At 39.1% G+C, this 12,983-nt stretch overlaps 1 protein-coding gene across 4 annotated transcripts in view; it reads left to right on the top strand.

Moving 5' to 3' along the window:
- The first annotated feature begins 370 nt into the window (after positions 1 to 370).
- Positions 371 to 12,983, top strand: part of setx (senataxin) — a 28,781-nt gene continuing 16,168 nt past the window's right edge. For all 4 annotated transcript variants that reach the window (XM_067422941.1, XM_067422944.1, XM_067422942.1 and 1 more), the window contains exons 1-6: positions 371 to 570; positions 4,247 to 4,450; positions 10,262 to 10,469; positions 12,034 to 12,143; positions 12,223 to 12,442; positions 12,807 to 12,917. In XM_067422941.1, coding sequence (XP_067279042.1) covers positions 4,256 to 4,450; positions 10,262 to 10,469; positions 12,034 to 12,143; positions 12,223 to 12,442; positions 12,807 to 12,917 — 844 coding nt within the window. In that variant the 5' untranslated portion in view covers positions 371 to 570; positions 4,247 to 4,255. The remainder of the gene's footprint in view (positions 571 to 4,246; positions 4,451 to 10,261; positions 10,470 to 12,033; positions 12,144 to 12,222; positions 12,443 to 12,806; positions 12,918 to 12,983) is intronic.

The following is a 12,983-nucleotide window of genomic DNA, read 5'->3' on the forward strand; positions in this document are numbered from 1 at the left end:
TAGAATTTCAATATTATTTTTAAATTATTAAATTACAGGTACATTTCTGGTTTACTTAATAATTATTTATTTTTTTCACCAGCTGTAATTATTTGTTATGTATTAATTACAAAACTATAGTTTCGGTTAAATGTTTTTAAATATTTTATATTTATTTTCCTCAAATATTTTTTTTAAAAATATAGTTCATAATATAAATCATTATGTAAAACGAACCTACACCTTGAATAATCTTTGCGTAATTATCTTCCTTGTGCATAGCTTTAATAATCTCGCGTTTTACTAATTGTCCAGAAGGCCATTTCAATAACGCTGGCATTTATATTCGCGAAGCGCGCGTTGGAGTTCTGCGCAGGCGCAATGGGTCTCTCTGTCCGACTCCTTACGTCACCGCAGCGCGACTCGGCGGCAGGCGTGTGGTTTTCAGTGGAGAGCGAAATCGAGAGTAAAATAGAGACCATGTAAAACACTATTGAGTGGACATCAGTTATTCACAACCAGCGTGTCAGTGTGTGGAAGAGATGAAGCAGCCCTGAAGCACTCAAAGTGTCCTCCTTTGGAGCTTTGTGGGTAAGCTGTGTTTACGTTTGAGTTTTATGGTAACGTTAGATTATCTGAAGTTGACCCTTTCTCCTGCAGGAAACCTCATTATTATGGCTCTCGCATGCTTTAAGTTAAAAAGTAAATGTTCTGCAAGTGTGCAACTTTTTTTGGTTATTAGTGTAACTTTGAGTGTTTATGTGAAATACTTCAGTTTATACTTTTTTTTCTGATACTAGCATGTGTGCTAATCAAATATCATCTTGTTTGTGACTTTTGTTGCTCATTGAGGCACTCGGCTCTTGACTCTGTGATTGTTTTGTGAAAGTTAAGTCAGAGCAGGAAACACCCACGGGACTCTGATAAGTTTCGTTTCTTTTATATTGTTTATTTGCATGCTTTATTTTAGGTAAATTCAAATGAGGCAACCAAATGACCTTTTTGTATCTACTGATTTGACCACGGTCTTATTTCACAATTATTTACAGGTTTGCATAGAGCACAATACTTACATGCAGCTTAGTAACTAGTTAACACACCCTTGTTTGTTGTATGCTTCATATCATCATACAATATACACTCTGTTCTGCAGCATCTATTGTATTAACCTTGATTTCATATTTATTACACCGTTTTGCACTGTGTGGGGGCTTATTTTTCTTCTGATCTGTTGAATGTTATGTCTGTTCACACTTTATTGACCACACCAGGCTATCATTGCGCTGCCACCCTTTTTTTATACTTTTGAAATCATTATTTTTTACCATTTGATTTGAGTCCTGTTTTTCTTAGCACTGCTCTTGGATTAATACAAATGAAACTGTTGCACAAAAATTAAAATAAATAAAAGTTTAAATGGTTTTACAGAAAGTTTATCATTCTCAAGAAAATAATTTAACTGGTTCAGATGTTCCGTGTGTGCATCTCACCTAAAGGATTATTAGGAACACCACACTAATACTGTGTTTGACCCCCTTTCGCCTTCAGAACTGACTTAATTCTACGTGGCATTGATTCAACAAGGTGCTGAAAGCATTCTTTAGAAATGTTGGCCCATATTGATTGGAGAGCATCCTGCAGTTGATGGAGATTTGTGGGATGCACATCCAGGGCATGAAGCTCCCGTTCCACCACATCCCAAAGATGCTCTATTGGGTTGAGATCTGGTGACTGGGGGGGCCATTTTAGTTCAGTGAACTCATTGTCATGTTCAAGAAACCAATTAGAAATGATTTGAGCTTTGTGACATGGTGCATTATCCTGTTGGAAGTAGTCAACAGAGGATGGGTACATGGTGGTCATAAAGGGATGGACATGGTCAGAAACAATGCTCAGGTAGGCCGTGGCATTTAAACGATGCCCAATTGGCACTAAGGGGCCTAAAGTGTGCCAAGAAAACATCCCCCACACCATTACACCACCACCACCAGCCTGCACAGTGGTAACAAGGCATGATGGATCCATGTTCTCATTCTGTTTACGCCAAATTCTGACTCTACCATCTGAATGTCTCAACAGAAATCGAGACTCATCAGACCAGGCAACATTTTTTGCTAATTGTAGCCTCTTTTTCCTATTTGTAGTGGAGATGAGTGGTACCCAGAGGGGTCTTCTGCTGTTGTAGCCCATATAATATATCGCCGTATAACATAGCTATAACTGAAGTCCATGGTCAAGAGTGCATGAAGAACTTAGAACTTTTATAATGATCACCATTGCTAAGAAGATGCATTTAAAGGGGTTTTGGAGAACTGAGTCTTTACCTTAGAGCAAGTTTTAGGGCTGGGTGATAAATGGCTGAAACCAGTGATCCTCTGCATTTTACATTAGCTAAATATGGCATTAAGCGTGTTGTGTAGCACATATATCAGCGGTGCAGGGAGTGGAGCACATGTCTGAGCTTTTAAAGGCTATTAAAATATTTTAAATTGGTCGGTTTTCTTCAAAGCAAGAATATGCAATGATTAATGGAAATCATATCGGATGTCATGGGCAGGCCCAGATGGAAACGGTGTGTGCAGTCTTCCGCAGAACTCTGCAGATTTTAGTGCCTCTCATTTGAGCAGCGTGTGATTTGTGAGGGGTATAGGCTCCGCTTATTGATGTCACTTGTAAAATTGTGATGGGTGAAATTGACCGCAGAGTTAAGGAAATATCACATCTGCAAAAATTACTTGTTTATATTAACTGGTTTATTTATTTATTTAATTATTTTTCTTGTTGAATATAAACTATATTGTACTCATTAAATAAACAAGTTCATAAAGTCATATTTTCTCCATCTTTTTGTGGATGTACTATAAGGGCGATCTAGCTTTGTTCGCCTGGTCATGGGTGAAAAGTCTGCATATATAATGACAGGAAGCGAATAACACTTATCTAATCACGGAACCTGTCAGTGGGTGTGATTTATATTAGGCAGCAAGTGAACATTGTGGTTTGAAGTTGGTGTTCAAAGCAGGAAAAATGGGCAAGCGTAATGATTTGAGCGAGTTTGACAAGGGCCAAATTGTGATGGCTATACGACTCTTTATTTATCAAAAGTGCACCAAGGAAGGAACAGTGGTGAACCGGCCGCAGGGTCATGGGCGGCCAAGGCTTATTGATGCACGTGAGGAGCGACGTGTGGTCCGATCAAACAGACGAGCTACTGGAGCTCAAATTGCTCAAGAAGTTAATGCTGGTTCTGATAGAAAGGTGTCAGAATACACAGAATACAGAGCACCGCAGTTTGTTGCGAATGGGGCTGCAGACCAGTCAGGGTGCCCATGCTGTGAGCATCAGAACTGGACCACGGAGCAATGGAAGAATGTGGCCTGATCTGATGCCTCCTGTCGTCTTACAAGATGGCCTGGTGCTTGTTACTTACCTGGGGAACACATGGCACCAGGATGCACTATGGGAAGAAGGCGAGCCGGCGGAGGCAGTGTGATGCTTTGGGCAATGTTCTGCTGGGAAACCTTGGGTCCTGCCATCCATGTGGATGTTACTTTGACACGTACCTAAGCATTGTGTCAGACCATGTGCACCCTTTCATTGAAACGGTATTCCCTGGTAGCTGTGGCTCTTTCAGCAGGATAATGCAGCCTACCACAAAACAAAAATGGCTCAGGAATTGTTTGAGGAGCACAACAACGAGTTTGAGGTGTTGACTTGGCCTCCAAATTCCTCAGATCTCAATCCAATCGAGCATCTGTTGGATGTGCTGAACAAACAAGTCTGATCCATGGAGACTACCTTGCAACTTGTAGGACTTAAAGGATCTGCTGCTAATATATTGGTGCTGCCAATCACCGCACGCCTTCAGGGGTCAAGTGGAGTCCATATCTCAATGGCTCAGGGCTGTTTTGGCAGCAAAAGGGGGACCATTACAATCTTGGGATAATATTATGCCTGATTGGTGTATATGACTCACAATAGTCCTACATCGAACATGCAGTTGACGTTTCATATACTACCACACTTTCATTTATTATTTATAGTAATTCTGACTTTCTGAGAATTACTATAAATAATATATGAGATTGTGGTAGTATATGAAACTGTATAAAAGGATGTGCTGTGATTGACTTCGGAGTTGCTCCATGAACCAACTTGACTTTGCTACTTAGTCTTTTTGACCCCAAATCCCAGTGTTTTGTCACGCAGAGAAGATTTCCAGACACTTCTACGCTGTACTAAGCTTTCTGTATCTCTGCATGCACAGGTGATCATCATGGAGAAGTGTCTGTGGTGTACCAAGTCCCTGGAGGCGGAGGGAGATGTGGCGCTAGTCAGTATCTTGCGTCGCTACAGTTCAGGGCAGCTGCCTACAGCGGTGATGGACTCTCTGAATGACGACCTCAACTGCTGTCTGGAGTGTGTGGTGGAGTATCATCGAGCCAGAGAAAAGGTCCCTGAACTGCACAAGGTATGCAAATAATGCCAAATTTAGACTGCAACAGTGCTACAGAACCACTTCTGAAGGGGTACTTGCATGTCTTTATACACCGTCAGTTAAATGCTGTTTGGGTGGCATGATTGCATTTGGTCAGAAATTACCAGGGGAGGTGAGGTGGTGGTTCAGAGCAAAACGTCCTTAAACTTTAACTGTGACCATCAACAGACAATCATTGATGAAAAGAAATGAGACTAAAATGTAGTTTAAAAAAGACAAATGAGATTTATTTATTTTTCCTGGAAAAAAAAAGCGTTTTAGCGTTCATGTTTACGGTTGCCAAATTTCAATAATTAAAATCCCCAATCAGAGCTTTTCTGTCAAAAGAACATCTATTCAATCCAGTGTCTTTACTTCAACAACTGTGCACGTGAGTTCTTTCTCTCTCACGTGTGGATGATCTGAAAACCCCAATAAACAAGTAAGCAAAAAATCTGAATGAAATGCAGCTCAAGTGTCATTTGGTCACTTGCGCTGTTTGTGCGACTAAATCTGCACTTTTGTGCTATCAAACCTTCTCTGTGATAAACTGTAATAAATCCAAGCATTGCTCACTCGACCACTGGTTTTCCCAAGCATAATGCATGTGTATTTCTGTGTTCACATATCTATGCGTGAAAGAATATTATGTCATGCATATTTTAAGTCAGCAGGGAAAAGACAAGATGGTGGGAGGCCTCTAAGTAAAACACCATGTGGGGTTATTTGTGCGGGTCCCATGACCCTACCCTAGAGGTTATCGTATATCTAAAGTTTGAGGGTCCGGGTGTCGAAGTGGGACCTATGGGGTTGTTTGCCACATGTGGAAAACTGCAGAGGGAGCGGTGCTGACCTGTCAGAAAAGGTATAAGAAGGGATTGATAGCTTGGTCTGCAGGGCAAGCACTCGGCAGACATTTAATGATGACTGTATGACTAGTCTGACTCCTTTGCAAAGGAAATAAACCATTTATTAATTTTACAAAGAAATGTCTCTTCAATGATGATTAAAAATGCACTGAATAACTGCACATATGTAACCTCCTGTGTGAGGCTATAATAAATCATCAAACTAGATAAGGTAAAATAAACCATGTGTATGGGTCGACATTCTTTTGGTTTATGCTTCTAGGTGAAAATGTAAAAATATGTTTGTAAAATGACGACTTGTTTTTTGAGCAAATAATCAGGAATATCAATGCAGCATGACAAATGCGACTGCTTTCATTGATGAAAACGAGACTAAAATTCTCTGGCATTTAGTCAACTAAACTTCACTAGTCAACCTTGTCCTGTTTTTATTTATAGGCTTGCTACGATAGTCAGTGTTCAGGCATAACATCACTTTCCCGCTGTGGTACCGCCACTTTAAAAAAAAAGTGTTTTTTTTTTTAAGAGCAATAAAATTTAGTTCAGTTCAAAAACAGACAATACAAATAAAAACTGAACTTGTCTGCTTAATAAAGGATGATCCGAATGAGTGTCGCAGCAGGAGTCTGATCTCATTCATCATGAGCGAAGACCTGACTGAGATGATCGCAGAAAATTTAGTTTCAAAGCAAAATGTAAAAGCGCCTATTTAAGTGGGTTTGTCATTGTACTACTGCAAAGGAGAACTATAATGTATGGTGGAATAGCACTTCTGAGAGTACTTCGAATCGGCGCAGTAAAAAGTCCCGGCTGAAACATCCTCCCGCACATCTCACCCTCCCCCCATTGACAGAAATGAGAGTGAGGGAGGATTTTTCAGCCGGGACTTTTTACTGCGCCGAGTCGAAGTACTCTCAAAAGTGCTATTCCACCATACATTATAGTTCTCCTTTTTTATCTGCTTAGAAAAGCGCCACGTTTTATTTTATCACAATACTTGATTGTTCAACTATTCGTGTAACTGTATTTAAATACGTGGAGGTGTTTGGTCGCTTCTGACTTGGTCTCTGTTTGGTACCATAGTGAATGAACTGGGCTTAGTGGGCTAAGCTAAACGCTATCAGATCGTCACCGCACGTCAGAGAGATTAAGAGCGCACACTCCGATGAGAGAGGAATGTATCAACTCGTCTTGGTTATAAGAATAACATCGTTTAATATGAAAAAGCGGTGAAGTATCCCTTTAAGAACTTTCCTCAATATTTTATAATATGCCCACCTGAAACGTCTTTTTTTATTTTATTTGGAGAACTTTTATCAGACTCCCTAGAATTTTTTTTTTCCTGCCCTACTGACCTTGAGAAAGCATTATTCACTTTTTTTTTTCACACAATTTCTAGATTAACTTGAAACCTGAGAAAGCAATATATCCAAGTCTTCTACCAAGAGTCTGTGGGAGGAGGTGGCCCAAGCATTCCCCCAAAACATTTTTTTTTTTTTATGTGAACAGATAAGTACAGACTGCACATCACTGAAAACACTAAAAGCACTCATGAAATTGGTTATTTTTTTTAGCAATTTTGTTAATCCGGTTTGAAAAGCAGAAGTCGACGCAATGTGAGATGTGTGCCTTCAGAGTGTGTGATTGGCTGTGGGCACCGTTCCTTGTCAGCCAGTCCTCTGCATTTATTCATGAGGGACAACTCTTTTAGCCCAATCATTGCGCTGTAAGATCGCATTACAGCGAGAATTCAAACACATGGCGTGCCGTGCACTCCAGAGCTGTTTCTGTAGAACAACTCTCACCACCACGTGGATCAAATACAGACCAAATTATGGACATATGATATACTTCAGTGCTCTAAACATGATCCAGGACACACTATCACACAAAGTTTCACGTCGTCTTCAAAACAAAGGTATGTGCAAATAAGGACACTGATGTAGCCGTACGTCTGATCATGAACCCGATGGATTATTCTGATCCACTATAATGAAAGACAATGATGTAGACTGAAATTCAAAGAAGACTGGGCAGAAAATGTAGCCTTTAGTCTCTGAGCAAATGACACGTCAGTTTAACCAAAGAATAGTGCTCATGGATTGACAATCTTATTAGACCTTTTAAATGGTGTCTTCCTTGTTTTGGCAGCTTGTTGTATAAGGTTAGATTTATGCCAAAAGCTAAAATCTGGTAGAAGAAGCTGTTAAAAATCCATGCGCTACCAGATATGCTCATCGGACGCTACAAGCATTTTGAATTGAGAGGCACTTAAAAAAATATATCTTTCCCCCCCAAGGAAGGTAATCGGCTGATCAACATTTGTTCATCCAAGAATGTTGCTGTATTGAAAAAACGAGTAACATGAAATCGAGACAAGACCGAAACGATGCAGCTTTCTCTTGTATATGGTTCATATGCGGTATTCTCCTCCCTTTTCTTCTGTCTCCTCTTCAAACTCTTGCTACAAATTATCTCTGGTGATTTCTTTGACTGGTACATTCCATTCAGTGTGTGTCATAGGCCGTGTTTCCATCCTCCAATTGTGGGACTTCACTTAAATGCTTAATGGAAGCGCCTTAAATACTTCACAGCTGGGAAGATGAATGAGTATTTAAATTGGGTCATTTATGTAGTACGTCATAAATGTACGAGGAACGCACGATCATTTGAATATACTACCAGGTTCTACTGATACAAAAAAAAAATGTGCGGTTTAATTCATGCAATTTATTGTCTGATTTTTATTTTATCTAATAAGATAACAAATGAACTACAATGGAAACACCATTTACCGAATAATCCTTGACGTGCAACAAAATGAATGTGACTGTGTGATGGGATGGTAAAACTGGACTAACCAGTGGACCGGTCTCATTGCACAGCATCTGAAATGCTATAGCCAAAGTCTGTTTTTTTTAAAAGTTGCTTGTTATAATTACGTCCTAGAACTTGTCTTGTATGACTACAACTGTGTTCCCAAACAGCAGTCATCCACCTTTGTAAGCAAGATAACGAGAGAGTGTGCGCAGACAACGCAATAAACCCTGAGGCTCAGGAAATGTATTGTATATGAAAAGACTCCAAATGCAGCAACTTGCTGTCAGACTCCATTTTAATTTTATCTTCGATTCACTGAATGGCAATTTTGTTGCCAAGTTACATTCACAGCTTCAGGAATGGCTATAGTGGCCTAATGCTACATCTACGTACATCAGGATGCATTTGAAAAAGGTGTTTTCCAAGTACTGAAACATTGGAAAAAGCTTAAATCACCTTACTGTGCATGCTCAAAAGCTCACTGAGATACAGATGGAAAAGACACAATCAAGTACTTGTGCCATTTTTTGGGCAGGATCATTGTATTCAGCAAAAGGCCTCACAATTCACTGATGCTTTCTGGTTGCACTCCATAACCCATGTGTTCCCTCAGGACGGCAATTGCAAGTAAATTGTCTTTGCAGGACTGTACTAAGTAACATATCTTTAGCAACAGTATGAATGTGAATACCCAGTATTGTGCCATAAACATCTATAAGTACAATGTGTAAACATGCGTCATCGTTTTCAAATGCCTCCATTTTCAGACCACACTAAAATCCATTTGGGAGAGCGTTTTAAAAAAAGCCTGGTTTTCTCTGGACAAAAACAAGGTCTCCGTGTGGACAAAACAGAGGGGAAAAGGTGCATTTTCATTCAAACAAAACTAGGCCTGTGGACAAGGCCTAATTGAGGCATACAGAAGCCTACAGGCTTGCATTTCCCTGGTTTTGTTCTTCCAGGCTATTCTACAAACAACCATTTCTCTAATAAAATTATACTATAGCCTCTGTGAAACTTGAGGCCTCTGTTAAACAGTTTTTCTTGAGATTAAATACAAGTTTAAGAACATTCAAGTTGAGAGAATAGGCCAAATACCCTCAAGAAAGAGATCGATTCATTAACAAAGTATAAAATAAAATGATCAACCTTTTGTCATACTTTTTCATGTTAGTAGTGTGCAACGTTTGGAAAGAACTAGCCACTAAGGTAATGAAATAATTGTAAAATGGAATTGCCGAAGTGCCAAAAAAGAGAGGGGGACAAACATTTGTGAAAATTAGCCAAGCACCTATGTATTTATTTATTTATTTTTTTTTTTTGAAAAAGTGTTTCACCCTGAAATGACACTGGTTAACTTTTTCTCACCCTGCTGTTGTTCTAATGTCCTATCTTTTTCTGACCTCCGAAAGCAATATGAATATATATCCAAAATTAAAAAAAAACCCATCCCAGACACAGTCCTCCATATAATGGCAGTGAATGGTGACCAGGCTAAAACATTACAAAAAGGGTAAAAAAATATTACGCAATGTTACAGTGTGACGTGTGCCATATATGGAAAGTGTTCAGGAGGCACACTATATGGATTTAATACTGAGCTCAGCTGTTACTCTGTATGAAAAACTGTGAAAAGGTTTGCTTCACATTTGGATGGAAACCCAGCTTGTATGCGTGCACCCCTCACATGTGGCTGTGTACTGTAATTAAGTTCTCTTTTGCTTCCTCTTGCACTTGAATGGCCTAATCTCTTTATTGTGTAAAATAACGAGGCAACGTGTTCAAAGTGGTAAACTTATGCTCTGTGATGGTTAAACTTTGCAATTAACACAGGAAACGCATGCACAACTGTGGGACTGGGGTCTAGTCTATATTGATCAACTATGATCCGTTCAACCCTTAGAAATCCCAAACCTTACAAACAATACATTTTCTGTATTTAGCAGATGATTTTATCCAAAAGAAACGTGGAAATTTTTCAAGGTATACTTTATACAAGGTATACTTTATACAAGGTATATTCATGCAGTCCCTGAGGGTTTAATTGAAAACTGTTGCTAGTGCCATGTTGTACCGTTTCACCGTGCATGAGATGCTAATTCTCAATCTTTTACAGCATTTGTGGGAAATGGAAAAAGTTCGACTCCTCTGTGTGTTGGAAGAAATTCTGAAAATGGAGCTGGAAGAGGATGATATCTTTATCATTGAAGATGATCGCGAGAAGCCTGTGTCCATGATCTCGCCTGCAGAGTTTCATGACCGTCTCCGGTGCCCTCTGTTTGAAGTTCTGAAGTATCCGTACCTGCTTTGCTACCGTAATCTGTGTAAGTCATGTTCCTTAAGCAACCTCACTCTGTGTGGGGGTTAAAAATAAGGACTGAAAAAATGTTTGTGTGACTCTGACAGGGTGATTACAAACATCCAACGGAGATGGTCTCTCTTATGATATGGCTATTTGATGATTATTCACATCATTATTAACGTGAAAGTGGGCAACAGCATTGTAACGTGAAGGAAAAAAAGTGTCCTGGGTGCTCAAGGAGTTAGAAAAGGATTATTTGAAGGTGCTCTTTGGGGTTGGGAACTCAGTAGAATTTAGTAGGAGGAAATCCAAGAGAATTTTCTTCTTTAGGGAATTATAAAAAGCCTTTATTAAACTGGCTATTTCATGATCGAAAGTATAAAAGCCATGGGAGAAAAAACAACAACAACCCACGCGTAGCTGCCCAAACAGCCTTATTCAGCATTGTAACTTGATTGTGTCGAGGCTTCCGGTCTCATCTGCTTCCAGTTATTTTAGCTGTACAAACACAAACTGTTCATCATAGTTCTGTAAACCTGTGATAAACGGAAAATGCAACAAATATTTTTGTTTCTGTTTGCTCCAATAGCAAAAGAAAATCCACAATAGGGTTTCTATGATTTTTCCAAAATATATATATTTTTTTAAGAGGGTGAGAGATTACAGTAGTCAGAAGAGAGAAATATGTAAAAATTTCCATCACTCCCAGAGCTATTATATTAGAAACACCCACACAGCAGCGATGAAAGTTGTCATTTAATTAAAAGTTAATATAACCCAAGGTAGAATGGTAGAAATATACATTTAAATGTAATATAACGTCATGAATGTCTGAACCTTAATGTTAGTGCCCGATTATGCCGTTTTTAAAAATATATATATATTTTATCTTGCATCTAAGATCAGAAACAGTTTCTCGTAATATGCATTGCACATGGTTAATTTGAAGATTCAGTCTCCCTAAGCCCCACCTTTTTCTGAGTCTACTCTGCTCTGATTGGTCAGATGGCCCAGTCTGTTGATTTGGTCTTCTGATTACAATGCGTGTTGGAAACTAACTGCCTATTACCATATCTGAATTTCGGCTCCTGAAAATTCTTCAGTCCTCATCCTTTTGGAAGTGCATGCAAATTGAATTTGTAGTACTGAAAATGGAATCATCTCGACACGTCTCGCACAAACCAAACTCTTTCAGTATCACCTACAACTATAGTGTTTGAGGGCAGGGCAAAGTAGACGTTCTTCACAAGCGGCCAATCAAAACCATAGGCTGGCAATATGCAAATTTGTTACATTTAAGTAGGTATGTAAAAAATGAGACTGGAATTGCTGCCGGCAGTTAAGAATCGATTCTTTTAGATCGCAACCTCATTTGTTGTGCACTTTAAGCTTCAATACTTTGCATTAACAAATAGCCGTATTACACACTGCATAGAAGATAATACTCAAAGTATAATTGGACACTTTAATAACTGTGGAAATGTCATCATATGGTCCATCGATCAATTAGATTAAAATTAAAAAATGTCTAAACTGTTGTGTAAGAAATGTTTGCTTCTTTTTGACATTCTGTTCTTTCTCTGCAGGTGATATGGTGGTAAAGGCCCTATGTAAGTTGCAGGAAATGAATAAGTCTTTAACTGTGTTTGAGAAGTATCAAGGAACATATCTGCTGCTTGTTCATCCAAATGAACAGGTAATTCGGTCAAAGCCAAATAAGCGAATCGACTTTACCTCTTTTTACACGCTGTTTTTACTCCACTTTTCCATTTCAGGTGCGGCGTTGGGCAATCGATGCTGCCAAGACCATGAAGAGTGTGGACCGGGACGCTTACTATGACCTTCAAGAGATTTTCTTTTGCATGTTTTATGTCATTGAGCTTGGAATATCTTTGGATGTTCCAGACATAGATCCTGGGTCTTACGCAGGGGGCACAATACCAATGCTGCCATCACACCTCTATGATTCGCAAAATAAGAAGAATTACTGGCTAGGTCCGTTTGTTGGTTTTCTACAAATCCTTTTCTTTCTTACTTCTGACACTAAACTTGTTTGATTTTTAGACATTTTGGGTAGTCTACAAGTTTTTGTTCCTCTGCTCTTGACAAATTTTACCATCCTGCAGTTAGTATGGGAACTGGATATGTAGGAGAAAATAATAAGGATTGAAAATTCAGGGGCCTTGATGGATTTCTCTGGTGCCTACTGTTTACCTACTGTAAAATAAGTGTGGCAACGTTGTACTTTTGAATAGGAAATTGTATCAGGTTGACCTGGAACAGGCAAATGGTTTTAATTGCTCATGTTATGGTGATTGTAATATCACCTTTTTGAAGTCCCTATATTTGTGCCCTATAGGCATCTGTATGTTGCTAACGCAGCTCAGCGCTGAGGCAATGGACTCTCTGTTCATGGGACAGTTTAACATCCCGCTTTGTATACTCAACACAATGGATAGGCTGAAAAATGGTATGTCATGAATTTGTGATTTTTATTTTCTTCTGTTTTTAATGTAATTGGATACAATCGATGTGG

This window comes from Pseudorasbora parva, chromosome 18 (assembly GCF_024679245.1).
Source record: "Pseudorasbora parva isolate DD20220531a chromosome 18, ASM2467924v1, whole genome shotgun sequence".
In the NCBI taxonomy this organism is placed as follows: domain Eukaryota; kingdom Metazoa; phylum Chordata; class Actinopteri; order Cypriniformes; family Gobionidae; genus Pseudorasbora; species Pseudorasbora parva.